At 49.0% G+C, this 21,590-nt stretch overlaps 1 protein-coding gene across 2 annotated transcripts in view; it reads right to left on the bottom strand.

Moving 5' to 3' along the window:
- LOC146829228 (UAP56-interacting factor-like) overlaps positions 1-21,590 on the bottom strand; it is an 801,405-nt gene that overhangs the window by 470,493 nt on the left and 309,322 nt on the right. For both annotated transcript variants that reach the window (XR_014962204.1, XM_085607860.1), the window contains exons 6-7: positions 7,609-7,658; positions 7,055-7,126 (exon numbers count right to left, since the gene is read on the bottom strand). Coding sequence is in view for 1 of the 2 variants with exons in the window: in XM_085607860.1 (XP_085463986.1) it covers positions 7,055-7,126; positions 7,609-7,658 (122 nt within the window). In the remaining variant the exon portion in view is untranslated. The remainder of the gene's footprint in view (positions 1-7,054; positions 7,127-7,608; positions 7,659-21,590) is intronic.

The following is a 21,590-nucleotide window of genomic DNA, read 5'->3' as shown; positions in this document are numbered from 1 at the left end:
GGGTACTTTGGACCACTATTTTAGTAAGGCTACCATGGACTTAGAGCGGGAGGACACACTAGCTGAGCGAAGGGCTGTGCGTCGCCAGTCGATTGAGTGTCTGAAAAAAAGGCCACTAATTGATCTATCTCAACAAACTACCCTGCCTGTCGCAAATCCCCCTAGTGATGATTTGATTTCCTTAGATGATGTCCCCGCACTCCTTCGGGAATTATCCCCTTTACCTTTTTTATCTAATTCTCTGGAATCGTTACACCCGAACATTACTTCTTGTTTGAATGATTCTCCGCTAGGATTAGAAGTGATAACAACTTCTCCTTTGACAAACAAAGAGATTTCTAAAAGAAGGATTAGAAATCCATTGGTGCATAAGATTCCCGGTCCACCACTTAAAAAAAAGGAGAAAAAAGGGGGTAGATGTATGCAGATCTAGGACTAGCTATACTGATTTTGGGAAAAGCGACAAGATCATTAAACAAGCAGCCCCCATTCACAAAATCCCCACGATGTCTGCGCAAATTTCAAAGGTCGTTTCTAATATTGCATCAAACTTAGCAGAAGTAGGCACTCCCCAATACAGTTCCCCTAAGAAAACACACTTAACTGACCCTCTGGAAAGTATTGAACATCTCATAAGGTCCTTTATATTACCAATAATTGAGAGGCTCAAGAGGGTTGAAGAAAGGTTGGGGAACATCGAATTGGCCGTTAGTAATAAGGTGGGCCAAACTAGAGATAAAGTGTTGAAGGATTGCCCTTCCGCTGTAAGTAAACAACCCTCATGTTTTATCGTGGGCGATGGTCCAGCTAGTACTTCTAAGAAGATTATTGACCCTAAAGAAACGACTATGGGCCCTAAAGAGTTGGTTAAACTAGTTCCTGGACCTGCAAGACAGTCGGCTTCGCAAACCCCAAATGAATCCCGGAAGAGTGGGGACAAACGAGATGCAAGAAATACGGGCATTGAAGAGTGTATGAGTCCTAGTATTAGCAGGGATACTACTCATAGGGAGCCCCGGGTTGAATTACCACCAGAAGCGGTTCCCTACGTGGTAGTGCTGGCAAGAGTCCCTAAACTGCCAGATGGCAAGAGGGAGGGATTTTTCCAGCTTAAAAATAAGATTGTACATTGGCTGAGCCAAAATCGTCCACTCCCTTATCATGACAATGGTGAAATACTTCATGTACGCCGATTAGACTGGCTGGGAAGCAGAACGAAGGATATTAATGGGGATTTAGTTGTTGTCAATTTTAGGGACCCCGCAGCAGTGAGGCATATTCTTAATTACCCTGCAGGGACTCTGGGGAGCTCTATTATTCCCTTGGAGTTCACTTTTTTCTATCCTAGAAATCAAGTGAGTAGAGGCAGATACTTTGGGGTTCCCCCTTTGCCCATGCCTTTGATTAAATCTAGTGCATTTTGTATAAATAAGCACAAAACGTTTGAAATTAATCCCCAATCAATGACCCATGATAATATTCCAAGCTGGGACACTGTATTCCCACGGAAGTACGGGAATCGCTTTGGGAGGTTGGACCATTTTGTCCCATTTACGCCATTGGATGTCTCAAACCGATATGAGGCTCTTTCGAACCTTGACGGTTGCGATTGACAGATGAGACAAATAACCAAACCACCCTTAGTTAAAATTCAATCTGGCCCATCAATAAATTCTGGGCTACTGCACAAATCTGATCCAATGGAACGACAAATTCCATTGAAGGGGACCCTGAGTCCAGAACAAATTGCCCCCTCTTCTATTTTATGCCCTCCTTTTAATTGTGTATCCAGCCAGGGGGCGGTTGCCGGGTCTTCCATATTGGGTAATTTAGTTGGCCTATCGGACTCCCAAACACCTAAGCAATCATCTAATGTTGAAGGTGTTAAAATTATTTCCTGGAATGTGGCCGGACTCAAAAATAAACTCCCCAACCCGGAGTGGAGTTCATTTATCACTTCCTTTGACAATTGTATGCTGCAAGAAACCTGGATGCTTGAAGAGTGTGTGGCTCCGGGCTTTGCAACATTTGATATCATGGCATGTAAAAGTAGCAGGGGAAGGCCTTCGGGGGGGTTGTCCCTATGGGTTGGCTCCCATCTGGGAGTAAAGGCAAAGGACATCACAACTGACTCACGGGATGTACAACTCGTATTATTGGACGTAGAGAAGGGCCCGAGTATTGCTCTGATAAATGTTTACTCTAGACCTACTAAGAGGGGCCTTGAATCGGAGGCAATTACTGTATTGTCCAAACTATTACAGTCACTTGACTCCTCTACTGTACTAATCATAGGCGGGGATTTTAACTGCCACTTTGAGCCTCTACTGGATCCAAACACGGGAGATCGCGATGATGTGGATTCATTATGGAATATTCCTGATCCACTTACCCCTTTAGTTAAGGTATGCACTCCCCTTGTCTTGCAATTGCAGTCTTTCTCTTTAGCTGCATCATTGCGAGCATGCAATGGAAGGGTGATGCCTGACAGACCTGGGAAAGCAACGTTTAGCAGAGCTAGCTATACCTCAATAATTGACTACATCTTCATTGAAGCTAAATATTGGGACAGGCTCTATGAATTTGTGGTCATTGAGAGGTTGGATAGTGATCATAATGCTCTAGCACTGACCCTTAAACTAGGAAGTTTTGGACTTAAAAATCCGGTCTCGGGTGAAAACCTTGTGATTGATCCAATGACAATCAGTAATTGTAGAAGGAGAGTAAAGTGGCCAGAACTCCTAATGTCGAATAGTAAACTGGCGGAATTGTATGGAATAATAATTCCATTTATCGAAGAGATGGGGGAAGCTGGGCCTCTGGGCAGTCCCACTGATATCCACAGCAAACTGGTAACTGCATTAAGGGACATCTTGTACCCAGTAAAAAGGGTCACATACCCAAGGGTTGTATCAGCTCGGTGGTATAATAAAACCTGCCGTACGGCCAAAAAGGCCCTGTTGTTGGTAATAAAAACCAAGGATAGAGAAGCTATCAGAATGAATCGTTCCTTGTACAAAAAAGCAATTAGTGATGCCAAGAAAGAAGGGGAGGTTGAACTCTGGGAACAGTTGGGCCATGCGCTCAGTTGTAAGGACGCTAAGTCATTTTGGTCTATTGTTGCAACTGGAGTGAGTGGGTATTCATTTGTACCTGTCCCAAATATCGCAGCCTCAACTTGGGAAAGTCACTTTTGTGACCTGTATGGTATACGTGATTTTGATAACCTGTCTGTTGACGTCCCCGACTTCTCTCTAGTCCCAGTGGTACATGCCTCTCCTGAGCTCTTCACTTTGACTGAGGTGGAAAAAGCAATTGGGAAAATGCTTCCGAACAAAGCACCGGGTTTGGATAAACTGCCTGGGGACTTATTTAGGGCCCAGCCAAAGATTTGGGCACCCTACCTGGTTGTCCTATTCAATCGCATTTTGCAGGGGGGTGATGTACCCTTTACTTGGCTTGGGGCCGAAATAGTACCCATTTTTAAAAAGGGCTGTCCATTAACTCCCTCTAATTATAGACCTATTAGTCTTATAGACACCTCACAAAAACTAATGGGGAGGGTCCTTTTGGACAGGGTCCTGGGTTGGATTGAGGAGAACGGGATTTTGACCACCTTTCAGGGAGGCTTTAGGACTGGTATTTTCACTCTAGATCAGATTTTTCGCCTGCAGGTCCTGTATTGGAAAACAGCCTTGGTTGAGGGTGGCAGCCTCTACATGGTGTTTGTGGACCTGCGGGCAGCTTTTGATCTAGCTCCTCGAATTAAACTTTGGCAAGTCCTGGCAGATAGGGGTCTCCCATCTTACTTATTGGCTGTTCTATCTAGGCTTCACGCCAATAATTACGCCCAAGTAAGATGTGCAAAATAGGGTGAGCTTACCGATCGCTTCCCCGTTCAAAAAGGCGTACGCCAAGGGTGTGTCTTGGCCCCCACGCTGTTCAGCCTCTACATTAATGGTCTTATTGACCATTTGAATTGTATACCAAATAATGACGCACCTAAACTAGTATCAGGACGCGTGCCCGCATTGATGTTCGCGGACGATACCTTGTTATTGTCTAGAACGTCTTCGGGTATACAAAATACTTTGAACGGTTTTGCAAAGTTTTGTGAGTCTAGAGGACTTGAAATAAATCTGGGGAAAACTAAATACATGATTTTTAACCCCCCCAAGCGGGTGCGTCCAAACCCAGTTTTATTTAACATTCCCCTTGAGAGAGTCAAAACTTTCGTTTATCTAGGTGTGACCTTAACGGAGAATTTTAGTTGGAATTCTCAGATCACTAAGTCAACACTCAAGCTTGTTCAATCGGCCGGGGGTTTGAATAAAGTTTTTAAAAGATCGAGTTTCAAACCAGTGTCTCCCGCCCTTGAAATTTATTGTAGACAGGCAAGAGTGGCTGCAATGTATGGGGCCGAACTTTGGGGACATAAGCAGTCTGTATCTCTTTCAAGGGCTGAGCTATCTTTCTTAAGATCTCTTTTGGGGCTTCCCTCCAGCACACCGTCGATCCCTCTTAGGTTCGATCTTGGGTTAGTCCCAATAGAGGAGATTATTAGTGCAAGACCTATCTTGTACTGGAAAAAGCTGTGGTCAGTGCCCGAAATGTCCTCGTATAAACTAGAATTTGTAGAGATCTGGCCTGCACTTAAATTTAAACAAATCCCTTGGCTTCTGCATATCAATGCAGTTTGTACTCAACTAGGACTCCCGGAAATGTGGGCAAACCCGGAGGCAAGTTGTCCTGGGATTCCAAGGAAGGATATTCTCTCTTTGGTGTCCTCGAAAAACTTTTCTCTACATTCGAGCTCTTCAGCTATAGATAGATTGACCCTAGAATTCCTCTTGGTTAAACAGGACTCTAAACTAGAGGAATTCATGGATCAAATAGAACCCCCACTTGCCCGCAAACTGTACATTCAACTAAGGTATGGCACCCTACCGGTTAGGTCCTTTTCTTCTAAGTGGCAGGCACGAAATCTGGAAAGTTGTCCTGCTTGTAATTACAAAACTGAGTCTGTTGAACATGTGCTGTTTTTTTGTCCTGCTTACCATTCAATCAGGAAAAGTTGGCTAATTCCCATTTGTAGGAATCTGGGTTTTCGCCATTTTAAACAGGCTTGCAGGACTCTAATTTATGATACTGACCCACACATTGTTTTCGCTGTATCTCGCTATCTATACGGCATGTGGCGCAGGAGACAAACGATTTTAACCTAATTACCTTCATATTGATGACTTAAAGTTTAATTCCTTCTTTTAAGATTTTTAATCTTAAAATGCTATTTATTGTTTTATTCGTATTAACGTAATTGATGACATATGTATGTGCACTTATGGTCCTTTGACCGAAATAAAGTTATCAAATGAAATAATAACATCTGTGAAAATTCCGTCCATAAATGTAAATACAAATATTAAAAAAGTGTCAATTTGTTTGCATATTTACGTTGGAGGTGTCTGTTTCCTTTTGCCCCAGTCCTGATGAGGCCCAAACATATGGGCTGAAACGCGTCGACCCCACAGTTTCGAGAAGCCCAACAAATTACAAATTAAAAGAAATTGTTACACATTCTTCTTTAAGAAGAGGGTTGAAGTATCCCCTCGAATGTGTTTTCCCAGGGCTCCCTTGTTGTACAGATTGCTACCTGTAGTTATTGTTTTTGTATGTTTTAGCATTCGTAATATAAATTTGGGTTGTAATTACATATATATGTATATATATATATATCCATCCATCATCCATCCATCCATCCATCCATCATCACCTTGTGTTTGCTTTGTTCGCCCTAAGTTGGCAGAGTATGCCCAGGTGTGGGTCCCTTGCTCACTTTGCTACTGGATTCAAGCTAGCCTGGCTGATGAGGGGTATTACCCCAAAACCGGTCCCAGGTTGCTTGTTTCCAGTCCGGGGAAGACCTGGCTTGGCAGTTCAGGCTGGACTGTTCCCATGAGGCACAGGGTCAAGACTGATTTGCATACAGCTGGGTCTGAACTACGGTGGCAAAGTGAGATAAAGAACGACAATGGATTCAACCCAGATCTGTAACTGGGAGTGAGTGCTTGGATGTTTTCAGCGTGCCGTCCATCATCTCCTTGTGTTTGCTTGGTTATGTCCTTAGTAACGAACAAAATCAGAAAAAGCCCATCAATGCCCCAAAAGAGTGTCAAGAATGACACCAGAAAAATCCGGACACACTTTACAGTCAGTTCCAGAAATACAGTTAATAAACAAAGCAAGAGGTCACTGCCAGGAACAGCTTGTGAGAAACTATCTTTTCTTGAGCATGTTAAGGCGATAACATACAAGGTTCTCATGATGCAGATGAACTAATAAAGGAACATAGGACATTGGTGATGGAGAAGAAAAAATACCTCTGTTGATTGATAGGTGCTTTCTTTAATGTTATGGACTAATGCATAACACTGGTTGCCTTTAACTGAAACCCACCAAGTCAGATATTATGCACATGGACCCAATACAACTTACTCATGCAATAATTACTTCAAGCGAACTATGAAATATGAAGGTCTTTGCGAGGCACTAAGTTATTGTCAGGAGGAGACTGCTGATATGGTTTGGGTAAGTGTCTAAATTGTATATAAAAATAAAATGTGTGTATTGCAAATGGTGTTTGTTGAACAGCGGTTGAGATGGTGTGACAAAGTGGTTGGTATTGTATGTTTTGTCGGCCAGGAGGAGGGGCCACTGAGCTGCAGTATAATGATTGAGGCATGTTGGCACGTGATTTCATATTTAGAATTTTTGTGTCACTGTTGCCTGAAGCAGATGACTGAATGTGGACGACTGTCAGTACTCGAGATAAAGTACAAATATTCTACCACCCAAAACTCTTCTTTCGTATTTGCCTTTTCGTGGAGGACAACTATGGAACTACAATGAAGAGACATTTTTATTGCACCACTTGATTCTTATGATTCACAAAGTGCAGTTACAGAATCATTAAAAAAACATGTTGGAACAGGATAAAAAAAAAATATTGCATTTTAAAATACAGTTGTCTCGCTTAAAGTGACTTTTTACTTACTTTGTCTGCCCAGCTTTGGGATTAGGTACAGAGACTGTTAAAACAGATCCAAACACTGGTACAGCTTGCCGTCTGCAAACAAATAATTTTGTGTTACATCACGTTTCATCATTTATATTGCTTACTTCCCTATCCTATGTGGTTTCGGCTAAAAGTCTTAATTAAAAGCACTTTAAAAGGAACAATGAAACCATACAAACCAAACCACACAAAATAAATATCCACTAAACAAAGACAAGCAGTACATACAGTTCATAAAGAGAAAAAAAAGAATGATTCTTGTTTTCTTTTTCACACATTTACAGTATAAAATCATCATTCACTATGGTTCATAATGTTGTATATCCTAAATGGGAGTAACAAAATTACTCTGTAAGGTTTTTTTTTTTTTTTTTTTTTTTTTAAAGGTATGCGATAGGCAGTACTTACTAAACCTCAACATTCAGTTACAACCCCCTTGGGCAATTTCCTCAGAACCCCGTTCAGCAGTACGGTGCACCAACTCTACCTGGCATATCTGTTATCAAACACACAATAGAGGAAAAAATCGTTACCTTTGTGTTTTTGTTGTCTTCACTCTGTTATTTAATGTTTGCTGAGTAAACTAAATGTGGAAAAAACAAAATTAAGTATAATGTGTTGCACTTTACATATTTGCAAATAAGCTGAAAAGAATTCATAAGCTGCAATAAAAACTATTTTCTCTGTAATAATTCTATGTTTTACAATTGATGGGTAAAGTAACCTTTAAACATCTTAGTCAGTAGGCTGTCTCCCACTATTGACCTGCGGGCATCCCAGACACTAAGGATGCCCAACACCAGAAATGTGTGGGAGTGTTGCATTCTATTTGGCATGCACCCACCTCTGTGTATATGCAGACTTTCACCAGTTACCTTCAATATTAAAGAGCAGTGGCAAAGTCAATAGATCACGTGTGTGACACCCATTACTTTGCCAATACTTGTTCTTCCCCAGGCTGCAGCACTGCATGCATACAGAGTGATCATTCTGGAATTATTTTTCTTAAAGCAAAGCATAAATCAAAGAAAATAAAAATAAATTGACAATACGAATACATTTTACGTTTGCTTAGTCAATTGAGAATGCTCGTTTCCTGAAGTAATAAATTAAACTCGATATTCAGAGCTCACAGAATGAGGCAAAACTATTTTTACTGAAGATAAAACCTTAAATTCCCACTATAAGCATGAAAGGAAGCAAGAATGTTGTAAAGGGATAGCAAGATTCAGCACTGCAACATCAGCAATGTTAGCACAACGGGCCCAAACTAGAGAAAGCAGTGCATTCTTGACACCAGTCTCGCTGATCAAAAGTAATGAAAATTACAAGTTAAGAAGGGGGAGGGGGGGGGGTGCTACACAACCAAAGCTGGTGCATGGTGGGCATTTGAATTGGCATCTCTACCATTCTTTTCCCGCAATCCACCAAAATCTGACATCTACACTAGACTGATGGGCTGGGTTGATGTGCAAACATGCTGCACTAGTGAATCTGCGAGCTCAGGAGAGGGATGGAGTTACAGTCCCCCAAAGAACCAGCGACGAGGTTGCAACTAGTTGCAGCATAGCTAACCCTTAACCAGTTTTAACCATTCACATCACAGCACTGCACTTCCTTTAACACACCAGGCTCACATAGGGTTTTAGTACACCCGCCCTTATCAAAAACATCTGAGCTCATCCCTCGCAGCGACGGGGTAGTAGCCTGCTTGGAGACTAGGTCTCTCACGCGAGGAGGCACCCCTATGATGAAGAATGACACCTCTGGTGTGTGAGGGGAACTGTCCTGAAAAGGAAATCCCCTTGTATGCATAAGAGTACATCGAGTCACCTGTTTGACCTCCCTATCACTACTGTCCCGGGGCTTTGTTTGTGACATGATTAATGAGTGGGGAGTTGGCTCCCGCAGGTTTTTAAACCTCATCTAGCCACCTTGTGTGATTTCCTACTAATTACTCTACCTGAACGTGCAGCAATCGTAAGGTGTGCCGCTCACAATGGGGGTAAAAACCTATCGCAGGGACAAGTGCCTGCTAACCGTGTGGCGAAGGTCACTAGCACAGCTGTTGGGCAGGCATACGTGCTCCGCATACAACGTGCAGCAGATGACACTCACTGACGGACAGTCCCAAAGAGACCGCGAAACTGGATCAACACAGACTGAAAAAGACTGTCCTCAAGGAAGCAGTGATGGCCGTGCAGATGGGACCAATCTCTAAGGGAGCGTCACTGCAAAACCCCAGAGGGTTCAAAATAGGCTACGGCAGTAGATGTCAAGGAAGTTGGTAGCAACCAGACCCTAGGAAGTGCTACTACTCCCATAGGCCTGGTCACCTGGCAGAAAGATGCTGGTTAAAGGAGTACCATAAGCAGCAGAGATTCATGAGCCAGGGTCAGCCACCACTAAAACCCCACGAATGTCAGTCCTCTGCACTAAGCACTGGGGAATCAAAATGCAAACTACGTCTAGCCACAGGAAGGTCTGCCGGTCGCCACACAACGGCAGTAGAGATCCAGCAATTCAGAGAGCACGTGGCAGCAGCAGCCACAGATAGGGAATCTAACGGAGGAAGGGGTGACAGTGTGGGGAGGTAGAGCCTTCACGCAAACCTAGAGCTAAACTGCACAGTAAGATGAACCCCGCAGCACAAGTAGGAAATTCCCCCTTCAACTTAAAACCCAACTTTTAATAGCTAGCACCCACTTAACTCTGCTGGTGAACCCTCAGGTTGGGACTGGCTGGCCATGCCCAAGAGATTGGTCAGTCCGACGAGGGGACGTGACCAAGAACTACTTAAAAAAAACACACCCAGGTCCCGCAGCCAAAGTCACAAAGGAAGTGTTCTGAGAAAGTGGCTCTGTATATACTGTTCCCAAATAGGTACAGTGTGTACAGAGTCCACAGTCCCCAGAGGTTAAAGTTAGATATAACCTTACTCTCTAAAGTGGTAGCTTGGTCGAGCAGTAAGGCAGTATCAGAGGATAGTGTAAAGCATTTTGTTGCACACACTCAGTCAGCAAATGGTTTCACACACTCATAACTGAACTCTAGGCCAACGGTTTATATAAAAAATATATGCTTGTTTTATTTCAGAACCAACAATAGGTATTAAAATATACTTTCTCAGTATGAGATGCTTTAGGTAAACACTTTTGCAATATGCAACTGGCTTTTGTAGATAGTTACAAGTTCTTGCAATAGGCTACACAATTTCAAACACAATAATGCATTGAGTTCAATGGAAGTTTCAAGTTATTTGCAATAGATTACTTTCAGGATTACTTTTGTAACTCCAGGACTGGATCCTAGATTCAGTCCTGGAACAGTCCTTAGAAACAAGTGATAAAAGTCGACTTATTTACGGTTATGATTTTTAAGCAATATTTTGCTATTTTAAAAGTTGACACTTAGAAGAAATTTCATAGAAAACAGTCAATGATTCCCTCTGGAAGAAAATTCAAGTTGCAGGTATAGTATGTTCTTGTCACTTTTGTAATCCAGTACTGGGTGCCTAGACTCAGTACTGGGACCTCTACCTAAAATAGCTAAGTAATTACGTTTTCACAGTTAGCACGATTTTTAAAGAAGTTTGCAAAAATCGACACTTAGAAGAAATTTCACAGAAAAACAGTCCATGATTTTCAAGAGAGAAAATTGGGTTACTGGTAAGTACGGTTGTGAATATTTTTCAGGGTCAGTGCTGGGCACCAAGATCCAGCACTGGGATCTCTCCTAATAGCAGGTAAGTATTTTCGTTTCTCTGCTGATTTTTGGTGAATATTTTAAGTTTTAGAAACTCCACACTTAGAAGAAATTTCAAAAGAAACCAGTCAATGTTACCCTATGGAGAAAATTGAGTTATCGGCTTTTGGGTAAGTACTCGACTGGCAGAGTTAAGGTTCTGGGCACAGACTCAGGGGTCTTCCAGGGTCAGGTAGGTACAGTGGTTACACCTTCAGCGGCGCAGGGGCAGCCGGGTGCAGAGTGAGTTAAGCCCAATGTTATCCTACGGGAGGCAGGGGGGCCTTGGTTGGTGACTGCTGACTAGCAGGCCACGCGGTTGTGGGAGCTGGGCTCCTGGTCACTTGCTCAGGGCAAATGGGGAAGTAGATGTGTAGAGGTTACACTGCCAGGGCCACTCGGGCGGCTGGGTGCAGGGTGCTTTTGAGCCTTCGGGCGCTCAATTGATTTCAATGGGAAAGCTCCTGGTTGAAAAAAGGCTGCAAGCTCGGGGACGAAGATTCTTCAGGTGCCACCACCACTTTGAGAGGTAAGTTGGGTAGTTGGAGGATAGGTAGGTACCCAGGAGTTGGGCACAGGGGGCCGGAGGGTGCAGGGGTGCCTTTTGGTGTCAGGAAATCTTACCCTCAGTTGATCGCGGTTGGGGGGTACCTTGCTCTGAGGCTGCAGGCGTCTTCAGGAGCGTTGAAGGAAGTCCTTGGGTGCCGGACTCGGGGTCACAGTTGCCAGGGGGTCGTCCTCGTGGTCTTTTTTCACTCCGGCACAGGGCAGGCTTGGCGGGTGCAGAGTGTGCAGGGTTCGCGGTTCCGGGTTGATGTCAGGGATTAGAAGCTGGTTTTGAGCAGAGCCTCTGCTCATGGGAGTCCCAGGTGCTTAGAACTAAAAGGTAGCCAGGTCCTCCAGGGTTTGTGAGGTTGCAGGCCACAAGAAGAGCCGGGATGCAGCAGGAGCAGGTTCGAGGGTCGACAGGCCGGTAGGGCTGGGGCCAAAGCAGTTGGTGTCTTCCACTTCTTAGCAGCTGCACGGCAGGTCTTCTTTCTTCTTGCTCTTCTTTGTATTTTGGAATCTGAGTGCGTCTAAATACTAGATTTAGGGGCGTTACAGGTAGGTAAAGGGCAGGGACCAATGGGTCCCTTTCATGGGGTGGGTACACCCCCTATTCTGCCACTCTCCTGTGGGAGGGGGGCAGTAGCCTAGTCCTGATTGGGCAGGGCCTCCCATCTTCAGGATGGCGAGCGCCCGGAGATGTGCTTCACCTCGCCTCCCCCACCTGAGGGGTGAGATTGGCAGACTGGCACATCCCCTGTCCTTATTTGGGGTTTCTGGCCAGGCTTCCCGCCAGAGTGGGGGCTGCAAGTGGCCTGGGGAAGCTCTCAGAGGCGGCATGCCTTTGAAGCTTCCCCCTGTCCATGCTGGGGGAGGAGACCTAGCACCTCACCCAGGATGTGCATTGTTGCAGGCCCAGGAGAGCAGGGGCTCTCCTACCCAGGGGTCCAGCAACAGGTCTGCTGTGTGGCAGCCTAGGCAGCCTCCCAGACCAGACGTGGATTGTAGGTTAGGGGTCATCTCTAAGAGGCCCTCTGTGGTGCTTGGTACATTAAATCCCACACTGGCATCAGTGCAAGTTTAATGTGCTGAGAAGTTTGATACCAAACTTCTAAGTCTTCAGTGTTGCCATTATAGTGCAGTTAGTGTTTGACGAGCTCTCAGCCCCATATACTCTTTTTTTTTTTTTTTTTTACTTTCTTTATTGGCATTTATAGATAGTGAAACACGCAGGCACATGCGATATCGTCATTATCACATAGATTTACATTTCAAGTGCGCCTAGTCACAGTTCTTACGAACTAGCAGCCTCTCGGCCCTTCGGGCCGTTCATCTCTGTCCTAAGTTGGGCTGCAGATGTGTGCCTGGGTCCAGCCTCTGGGTGTGCCCTACTGGAGTGCGCCATGATCGCCTCGCCGCAGGGGTGCCGTGCAGTGTGACTGAACCCCCTGTGAGGGGCGTCGCAGAGGCTATAGAAGTGCGGCCATTGAGTAATCATGAACTAACTGGGGGATGAAAACCAGGGAAAGGGGGGGTGCACTGTGTCGCCCATCGGGAGTACTGGAAGCTGCGCGCTCTTGAGGCCGGACCATCATGTGGGAGAGGGCCGGTGTGGTCGCGGATGCGGAGACGGGGAGGGGGCAGGGGGGGGGCAGGAGCATCGCGCCTGGCCTAGGAGGACTCTGGCTGTGGGGCCTGTGGTGACAACCTCCGCGAGACACCGGGTGCTGGACCTGCCTGCGCATTACCCAGGGTGGATTCCGGAGTGGCGGGCGCCCCCGAGGGGTCTATCAGTCTCGAGCTCGCCGCAGCCTCAGTTTCCTGCGTGAATGTGTGCATTAGCATGGCCCAGGGCATGGAGATCGGGTGTTTGCGCATCCCACGGGCCTCCTCCGTTCTGAGTGTGGTTTCCTCCGCCTTGCCCCACTTCCTGACGGTCCCCACCCATGCTGCTATGGGGGGGCCCCCCCGGCGCCTTCCAATGCATAGCAATGCACCGTTTAGCGAGGATCAACATTAAGAAGGCAAACCTCCTCTCCACCTTCTGCCGCTTATGCCGTCCGTGAATTCCCAGCGCACACGCCTCCCATGTGCCTAGGTCCTGGAACCCTGTAACCGTTTTTAGGGCAGCGTGAATTGTGTGCCAGTAACTGCAGAGCGTCGGACAGTCCCAAAACATGTGCCTAAACGAGGCAGCAGGCTCCAGGCATCTAGGGCAGCCAAACACCCCCTCGGGGAAATATTTCTGCAACTTTTCGGGGGTTCGATACGCCCTATGCAGGATATGCAACTATGTTCTTAAACCGATAGTTGCGGGATACTTTCTTGGTGTATTCTAGAGCCCTCGCCCACTCCCTATCATGCAGGGGCCGTTGGAATTCATCTTCCCAGTGTTCTCTAAGGGTCGCCAGCGTAGGACTCCGCAGGGCTCTCACAGCTTTGTATATCCATGTGACTAGATGGCGGCCGGGCCCCATCTGGAGTACCGCATGGATGACCGGGTGTGGAGGGGGCTCCGCATCATTCCCCCCCACTGCCTATGGCAGTCCATGAGAAGCTGTCTATGCCGCAGGAATTGGCCCCCGGGGAGCTCGAAGTCTCCGACCAGCGCCTCAAAGGGCTGCAGGCTCTCCCCAGAGAACAGCATCCCCACTTCTGTTACCGCGTGATCCGTCCACACCCGCATCATTTGCTCCGTATAGTATGCCCGATCCCGAGGCAGCCCCACCAATGGCAACAACGGGGAGTACAGGGGAATACCCCGGCTAAGTCGATGAACACGCGCCAAGCAGGCACGCGCCGTCATGACCTGGAGGGGCCTCAGCCCCAAACTCTTAAATGGCAGTGCTGCACTTACAGTGCCCAGGAATGGACCTGGGTACTGTAGGGGCACAGGGCTCATGCTCCTGTGCCCACACCACTGGCATAGGGCACCCAGCTAGAGGGGTGGCTGATGTATGCCAGGGCAGTGTAGGTGGTGGGCATGGCACACAGGGAAGTGTGCCATGTCTATTCTTTGTTTAGTCTTGTACCCAGACACTCAGCCTGCAAGGGCAGAGTGTGTGTGTTAGGGTACAGGGCCTCTAAGGGTGGCACAATGAGTGCTGCAGCCCTTAGAGGCCTTCCCTGGTCACAAAGCCCTGGGTACCTAGGGTACAATTTACCAGGGGCTGACATGTGGCCAGGGTTTGCCAATTTGGGTTTGAGGTTTTTAGGGAAGGAACATAGGCCCTGGGCAACTGATTGGCAGGAGTCCAGGGCACACTCAGTCAAAGTACATTCAGCAATTCAGCAAATAGTGGGGGCATACCATGCAAGAAAGATGGCACTTTGACACACAGCACCTCTAAAAGTTCAAAGCCTCCTCACCAATGGAGACCCCCTTTCAGTTTTAAAAACAAAGCTATACTCTCTGGCAGGAACACAGATTCCTGGGCGCCTGGGATGGTAGAAATCAAACTCCACAAAAGAAGAGCCAGTAAGCTGAGAGGCCTCAGCATGATGTTGAGTCCACGCCCTCAGTTGGGGAAGGGGTGGAGGTGGTCTGGGTCACCAGGTTGACCAGGCTTCCAGGATATGCTGAGACAGTCCTGGTTTTTTGTCACTGGAAAAATGTTGCAATCTTTTGGGTCAAAAATCCCTGGTTTTCACGTTTTTCATGTTACAAGGCGAATACTAGCTCAGCCAGCCTTCTTCCATGTTTTGTGAACAGCCTCATTTTTGATTCCGGAAGTCCGGTCACTTTGCCCCACCCTTACAAAATTCAACAAGAGATGTACCAGTTTATTAGGCTATGCACTACCATAGAGACCCCGGTTACAAGCTAGGAACACAGTATAGTCCTGTGCACACATATACAATAAACCAGTAGATACTGTCGTGGAGAAAAACAGGAACAATCAAAGTCATCAATGGTTATCATTGCCCGACTTTTTAATTTTCGGGATAGAGACGCTATCCTGCAGGCGTCAAGGGTGGCTGGGCCATTATGATTTGAGAACTCTAATGTTAGCTTTTACCCAGACTTTACACAAGCGGTTCAAAAGCAACGGATGGGATTCTCGGCCATCAAACGGCGCTTGAGAGACATGGAGTTCAAGTATGCGATGCTGTTCCCGGCTAGGCTGCGGGTCGAGTTGGATGGTCGCTCCCACTTCTTCGACCGGCCAGAGGCGGTGGGAGAGTGGCTGGATGCCCTGCCCAAGAGTCGGGATCGGGAGGGTTGGATGGCGGAGAGCGGAGCGGGTTTGACGGAGTAGGAATGGAACTGTGATCCTGTGATAGACTGTATTGCACCTGTGGCTGCACTGGACTCCAGTTTGTAACGATTTGCCCCGTGGTATTTGGAGGTTGCGGGGGGGCTTGCTGGGGCCCTTTCCTCCTTCTGGGGTTTTTTCTTGTCCTTTTTCCATATTGGGGCGACAGGCACACTGCATGTTGGGGGGGCTGTTCGGGCTCACGCAGGGGTGCAGGGAGGGGGGGGGAGTTTTGTTGGGGTTGATGGGGGGGGTTGGGGTTCGTTTGTTTGTTTCACAAGGCGGGGTAATATTTTTCGCTGTGCTATTATGATTGTGCTCCCCGGGAGGGGGATATTTTGTGCTGGGAGGGATGGGGGGTAGGGGACTGAGACTTCTTTCCTGGAATGTGAATGGGCTGGGGGACAGGATAAAGCGGGGGGTAGTCCTGCAGTTCTTGAAACTTATTTCGCCTGACATTGTGTTCTTGCAGGAAACGCACCTCATAGGGAACTCTTTTCATGCCATGAACAGACGAGGATATCGCCTCCTGGCCCATTCTGGTTTCACCTCTGGCTCGAGGGGAGTGGGCATTTTAGTCAGGACCTCTCTCCCGCTGGTGGTGGATGAGGTGCTCCACGACGACAGAGGGCGCTACACTGCGCTGGTGGGGAGGTGGGAGGGTAGATTGATTTCGCTGGTCGCGGTCTACGTGCCGCCGGGCCTGCAGACGGCCACCTTTGCTGATTTGGGGCGCCTGCTACTTGGGGTTCCGGGGGGGTTTGGTCTTGGGGGGGGATTTTAACGCAGTGGTTTCCGGAGTTGAAGATCGACACCCCCCCTAGGGACCTCCCTCGGGCCCAGAACTGGCTGGGGGGCTTTTCGGATACCCTGGAACTGATATACTGCTGGCGGTTGAAACACCCTGGACAGGCGCAATATACCTTCCACTCTGGGGCCCACGGTAGTCTTTCGAGGCTTGACTATATGCTAGTGCCTGCGGCCCAAGCTGGTATGATCGGGGAAGTGCGACACTTGGCACGCGGTATATCTGATCACTCCCCTCTTTTGCTACACCTAGATATCGCCTTGGGGGCGGAGGGGAGGGTGGCGCCGATCAATCCCTGGTACCTACGAAACCCCACGATCCGTGCAGACCTGGTTAAGTCTTTGGAACACTATTTTCATGATAACGTGGGGTCGGTGTCTTCCGCCATCTCCCTTTGGGAGGCCTTTAAGACGGTGCTCCGGGGCCAGGCCCTATCTCTCATTTCCCATACCAAAAAATGCGAGGCGCAGGAGGTTGTTTGGCTAGAAAATGAGATCACCGAGTTGGAGAGTGAGTTGGAGCAGGGTGTTACGGATGACAGATTGCATGTGCTGGAGCTTAAGCAGGCCGACTATAAGGCGCTGGTTACTGAATCTGCTAGGAGTATGAGCAGGGAGCAACAGGGGCGATTGTACGATATGGGTGATAAGGCCGGGAAGTTGATTGCCTGGTTGGATAAGAAGGAAAGAGCGAGTCGAGTGGTGCCAGAGATTGAGAGGGTGGATGGTGTGCGTGTGACTGACCCCGGTGACATTGTTGATTGCTTTGCGGAGTATTTTCACGGGGTCTACTCTCCGGTCTCAGAGCGATCGGAGGAAGACTCTAGACTGCTGCTTCGAGACATTACTCTGCCTTCCCTATCTGATGAGGATAAAGTATTGATGGATGCGGCCCTATCGCCAGATGAGATTGCTTTGGCCATTCGTTCCATTGCCTCGGGTAAGGCCATAGGTCCTAACGGACTTCCCATCGAACTGTATAAGCTGCGCCGAGATGCGATAGCCCCGTATCTCCGGGACATGTTCCTTGAGGCTCGGGCGGCGGGCTCCCTCCCTTCTGACCAACGTCTTGCTACTATTGTTGTTATCCACAAGGAAGGGAAGCCGCGGGATTGGTGTACTTCTTACAGGCCTATCTCTTTGTTAAACGCGGAGCCCAAAATCCTCGCTAAGGTACTGGCCAATCGTCTGATCCGGGTTGTGGGCGACCTGATTCATCAGGATCAATCCAGTTTTATACCCCATTGCAATACCGCTTTGAACCTGCGGCAACTGCATGGCGTCCTTGCTCGCGCCCCATTCATTCGTGAGCCGGCCATCTTGGCGTCCTTGGACGCTACCATGGCGTTCGACACCTTGGAATGGCCATACATCTGGGCGGCGTTGGCGAAGTTTGGGTTCGGCCCGGGGTTTATCGGTTGGGTGAAATTGCTTTATGACAACCCACTGGCACAGGTAGTGGTCAACGGACGGGTGTCGGCTCCCTTTGTTTTGGGTAGGGGCACCCGACAGGGATGTCCACTATCGCCTCTTCTCTTTGCGCTTTGCTTGGAGCCCCTTGCGGAATGGTTGCGGTGGCACCCCTCGATACGTGGCCTTAGATGGACGCCGGAATACGAGGATCGTGTTTCCCTATATGCGGACGATATCCTCTTGTATCTTGCATCTCCGCGTAAATCGCACATTGTATTGGTGGATGTGTTGAGCTCCTTTGGTCGCAACTCCGGATTGGTAATTAACTGGGCTAAGTCTTGTGTATACGTTCTCTCCGGGGAGGCCCCCCCTTCCGCGGGGGTGCCCTATCCAGATTGCGGAGTCGGGGTTCACGTATTTGGGTATCTTTATAACCTTGGATCCGGTGGCCCGGTATGAACGGAATCTTCTCCCCCCCCTTCAGCGCCTAAGGGCGGATGTGGCGGGTTGGCGGCGGCTGCCGCTCTCGCCGCTCGGCCGGGCAGCATTGTTCAAAATGATGTCGCTACCACGTTTTTTGTACGCCCTGCAGAATACTATGGACGTAGTGCCGGCCCGTTATTTTCGGGAGGTGGAGTGTCTCCAGCGTCGATTGTTTTGGGATGGGCGGCCGCGGATTGCTCTTGCTAAACTGACCCTACCGTGGTAGGACGGGGGGGGTCGCCCTCCCTGACATTAAGCGAGATTACTGGGCCTCCCAGTTGGCTGCCGTCAATCACGGGATGTATGGCCCTGCTTTGAACCCGGCTTTTGAGATGGACAAATTGCTACTGCCAGGCGGAGACTATAATCGAGCACTATACTCGGGGTCCCTTGATGCGCGGTTGACGGGCCCGACGCGGGTCGCAGTGCAGGTGTGGCATGCAGCAAATGCGGCGATGGGGTGGAGGGATCGCTTGACTCGGGCTACGCCATTGTACGCGTTCCAGCGTTTGGGTTGTCTGTATACTACGAAAGGCTTCGAGAAGTGGGATACGATTGGTATCAGCACGGTAGGGGATCTCTGGACGAAAGGGAAATTCAAGACGTTCGACATGCTGAAAACGGAATACCAGTTGAATGATAGGGAATACTATCGGTATGTTCAAGTTAATCATGCCTTGTGTTCCGTGTTCTCAGACGTGGCGGCTATTGGAGCATTCCCCGTTGGAAGACAGAATATTGGACGGCTATGTGCCGGATAGCACCATTTCGTTGATTTATAAAAAGCTTATCAATGATCGAATGGGTTTGCTGGCCTCATTGCGGGAGACATGGATTGCAGACGGTATAGAACTGGACGACGAGGATTGGGTGTCAGCGGTGGCCTCCCCGAAAGAGGTGGCTATCCCGGCCCGATTGCGGTTCGTCCAGCTTAAGATACTGCATAGAGTGTACGTCACGGGGCCCGGCCTGATGCGTATGGGGTATTTGGTGGATGGTTTGTGTAAGCGAGGCTGTGGGCTACTGGGGACTTTTCTCCATATCTTGTGGGAGTGTCCGGAGGTGACTCCGTTTTGGTGCAGAGTGCATGCGGTGTTAAAAGACGTCACGCATGTTGCCTTGTTACCGGAGGCACGTAGATGCTTGCTGAATGTCTGGGAGCCGACTGATTACAATGTGACGCAGACGCAATGGGTGACCCTAGGCTACATGATAGCGAAGCGTGACATCGCACAACTGTGGGGCTCCCAGAGGCCGCCAACGGTCTCCGGGTGGAAGGAACACATGGACTGGTGTATGTTTAGAGAGAAAATGGTGTATGTGGCGAGAGGCAAGCCTGGGAAGTGGATTAAAGTGTGGGGTCCCTGGAACTCCTATCGTGGAGGTATTTGCGCCCCGCCCCAGACGCGTGAGATGGCCGCCGCTCTGTCTCCCTAGCCCCCGCATTCCTGTATGCTCCTGCGACATGCGACTTTGTCACTTCTGCCTTGCCCCCCTCCCCCCCCCTCTGTCTACCCGGGTTGGTTTACTCCCTCGATACGAGGAGCACATGTTTCTGCCATTAACCTCCTCTGCCTTGTGAGTTTGAGGTTTTCTGTTTTTCAAAAATATGAAACCTTTCCTGTTTGTTTAGGGACTGCGGCTGTGGCTGACTGCGATGATTAGCACTTTAGTAACTCTTTTGCTGCTTTATTGATGTGCATGTTAAGTCGTGCCTAGGTTTACACTGCGTTTAGCGGTCGGCCTGTTGGTTGTAGGCCCATACTTGTATCTTTTCGGAATTGTAATAAAGGTTTAAAAAAAAAAAAAAAAGTCATCAATGGAAATGAAGTTCTTTTATTCTTTTTGGAAGCAAAGACCAGCCGACACGTGTTTCGCCAGGGTAGATAATCCCTTGACTCTTCAGGGCAGAAAAACAATATATACGTCCAAAACAGCAATCAGCGCAAAATTTTCAATCCTAAATCAAACCGGTCCAAAGTAAACTAAGTCCGCTAAGACAATAAGTCAAAAAAGCGTGCCGCCGGGGGGCGGAGCTTGGCTCGCGATGAAGATGGCCGCCTGAGCCTCGAGCTCCTCCACGCCGCCAGTCTATCCTGAAAATATCCGACTCCCCTTCATCAATAAACGACATTTGGGAGCTGTATCCTTCTGCCTGAGTGCCTCCGCATCCCTTCGCTGAGACTCCGGGCCCCCTTGGCCGCCCCAATCCAAAGTTACGGGGCTTACCTGCAGGCGGAGCGCTGGGCCTCGGCTCCCCGGGCTAGAGTGACCTCGGGGCGGAGCTGCGTCGCCCTGCGTGCGGGACGGCACTTTGGAGCACGCCGGTCCCCGGCGTTGCGGAGACCTGACTCCCTTGGCCCCTTCCTGGTCCCTGCGGAGGGGGGGACGAGGCTTTGCCAGCTCTGGCTGGGGTTTTCACCGGTCCCCACTTCACGAGCGGGGGAGCCTGATCGGCGTGCTGGGAGCTTGGAGGGGAGTCTCGGTGTCCTCCCATCCCCCCTCCTGGCCTGGACGCGGCGACCTGATCGAGACCTGAGCCACGAGGCGGCCTGCGTCGGAGTGGAGGCATTGTGGAGGGGACTGCTGAGTGTGCGCTCCCACCCGGACTACCCTAGAACCCAGAAGGTGAGCGCTACAGCCATTTTGCGCCCGCCCTGAGAGACAGTGCGCACCCGATGCCGGATGCGCCCCGGAGGATGCCCGCGGACTGAGAGTGGGCTGGTGCAGGGAGCGCTAAGCCACGAATGAGGCCCTGGGGAAATAGTGCCAAGACCTGCCGGACGCTTGCTTGAAGCATCGGACCTCTCCCGAGCCCCGGTTGGGGTGGTGTCTCCCCCGGGAACATTGCCCTCAGACGCCACGAGAGGAGGACATCGCCCTCTTGGGGGGGGCCGTTGCCGCGTCCAGACTCGGACCGCCTCAGTTTAGACCAACACAGCTGCGTGGAACGGACATAGTGGGTGTCTAGAGGCGGCGCAGCCACCGCTGATTCTCGGGCCTCTCGTCCCGATGGAGGTCGTGCCCCCTGGTACGCCTGGCCTGCACCACATGGTCTGCTGCTGCTAGTATGCTTGTGTCATTGGGGACGCAGTGGATGGGTCTTAGGCGCTCAGATTGATTATTGCTGGTGATAACGCACCTGGAAGACTGCGCAGTCCTTGACGCCCGGTCGGCCCGGCATACAGCAGTGACATTGCAAGGAGCGGCCCGAAAGACAAACCATACTAGTCTATTCTGCCTCTAGTGGCACGGCCCGAGTGCTT

Source organism: Triturus cristatus, chromosome 5_2 (genome assembly GCF_964204655.1).
Source record: "Triturus cristatus chromosome 5_2, aTriCri1.1, whole genome shotgun sequence".
NCBI lineage: Eukaryota > Metazoa > Chordata > Amphibia > Caudata > Salamandridae > Triturus > Triturus cristatus.
The sequence above is the reverse complement of the archived record's forward strand: the minus strand, read 5'-3'. Positions and strand labels throughout refer to the sequence as shown.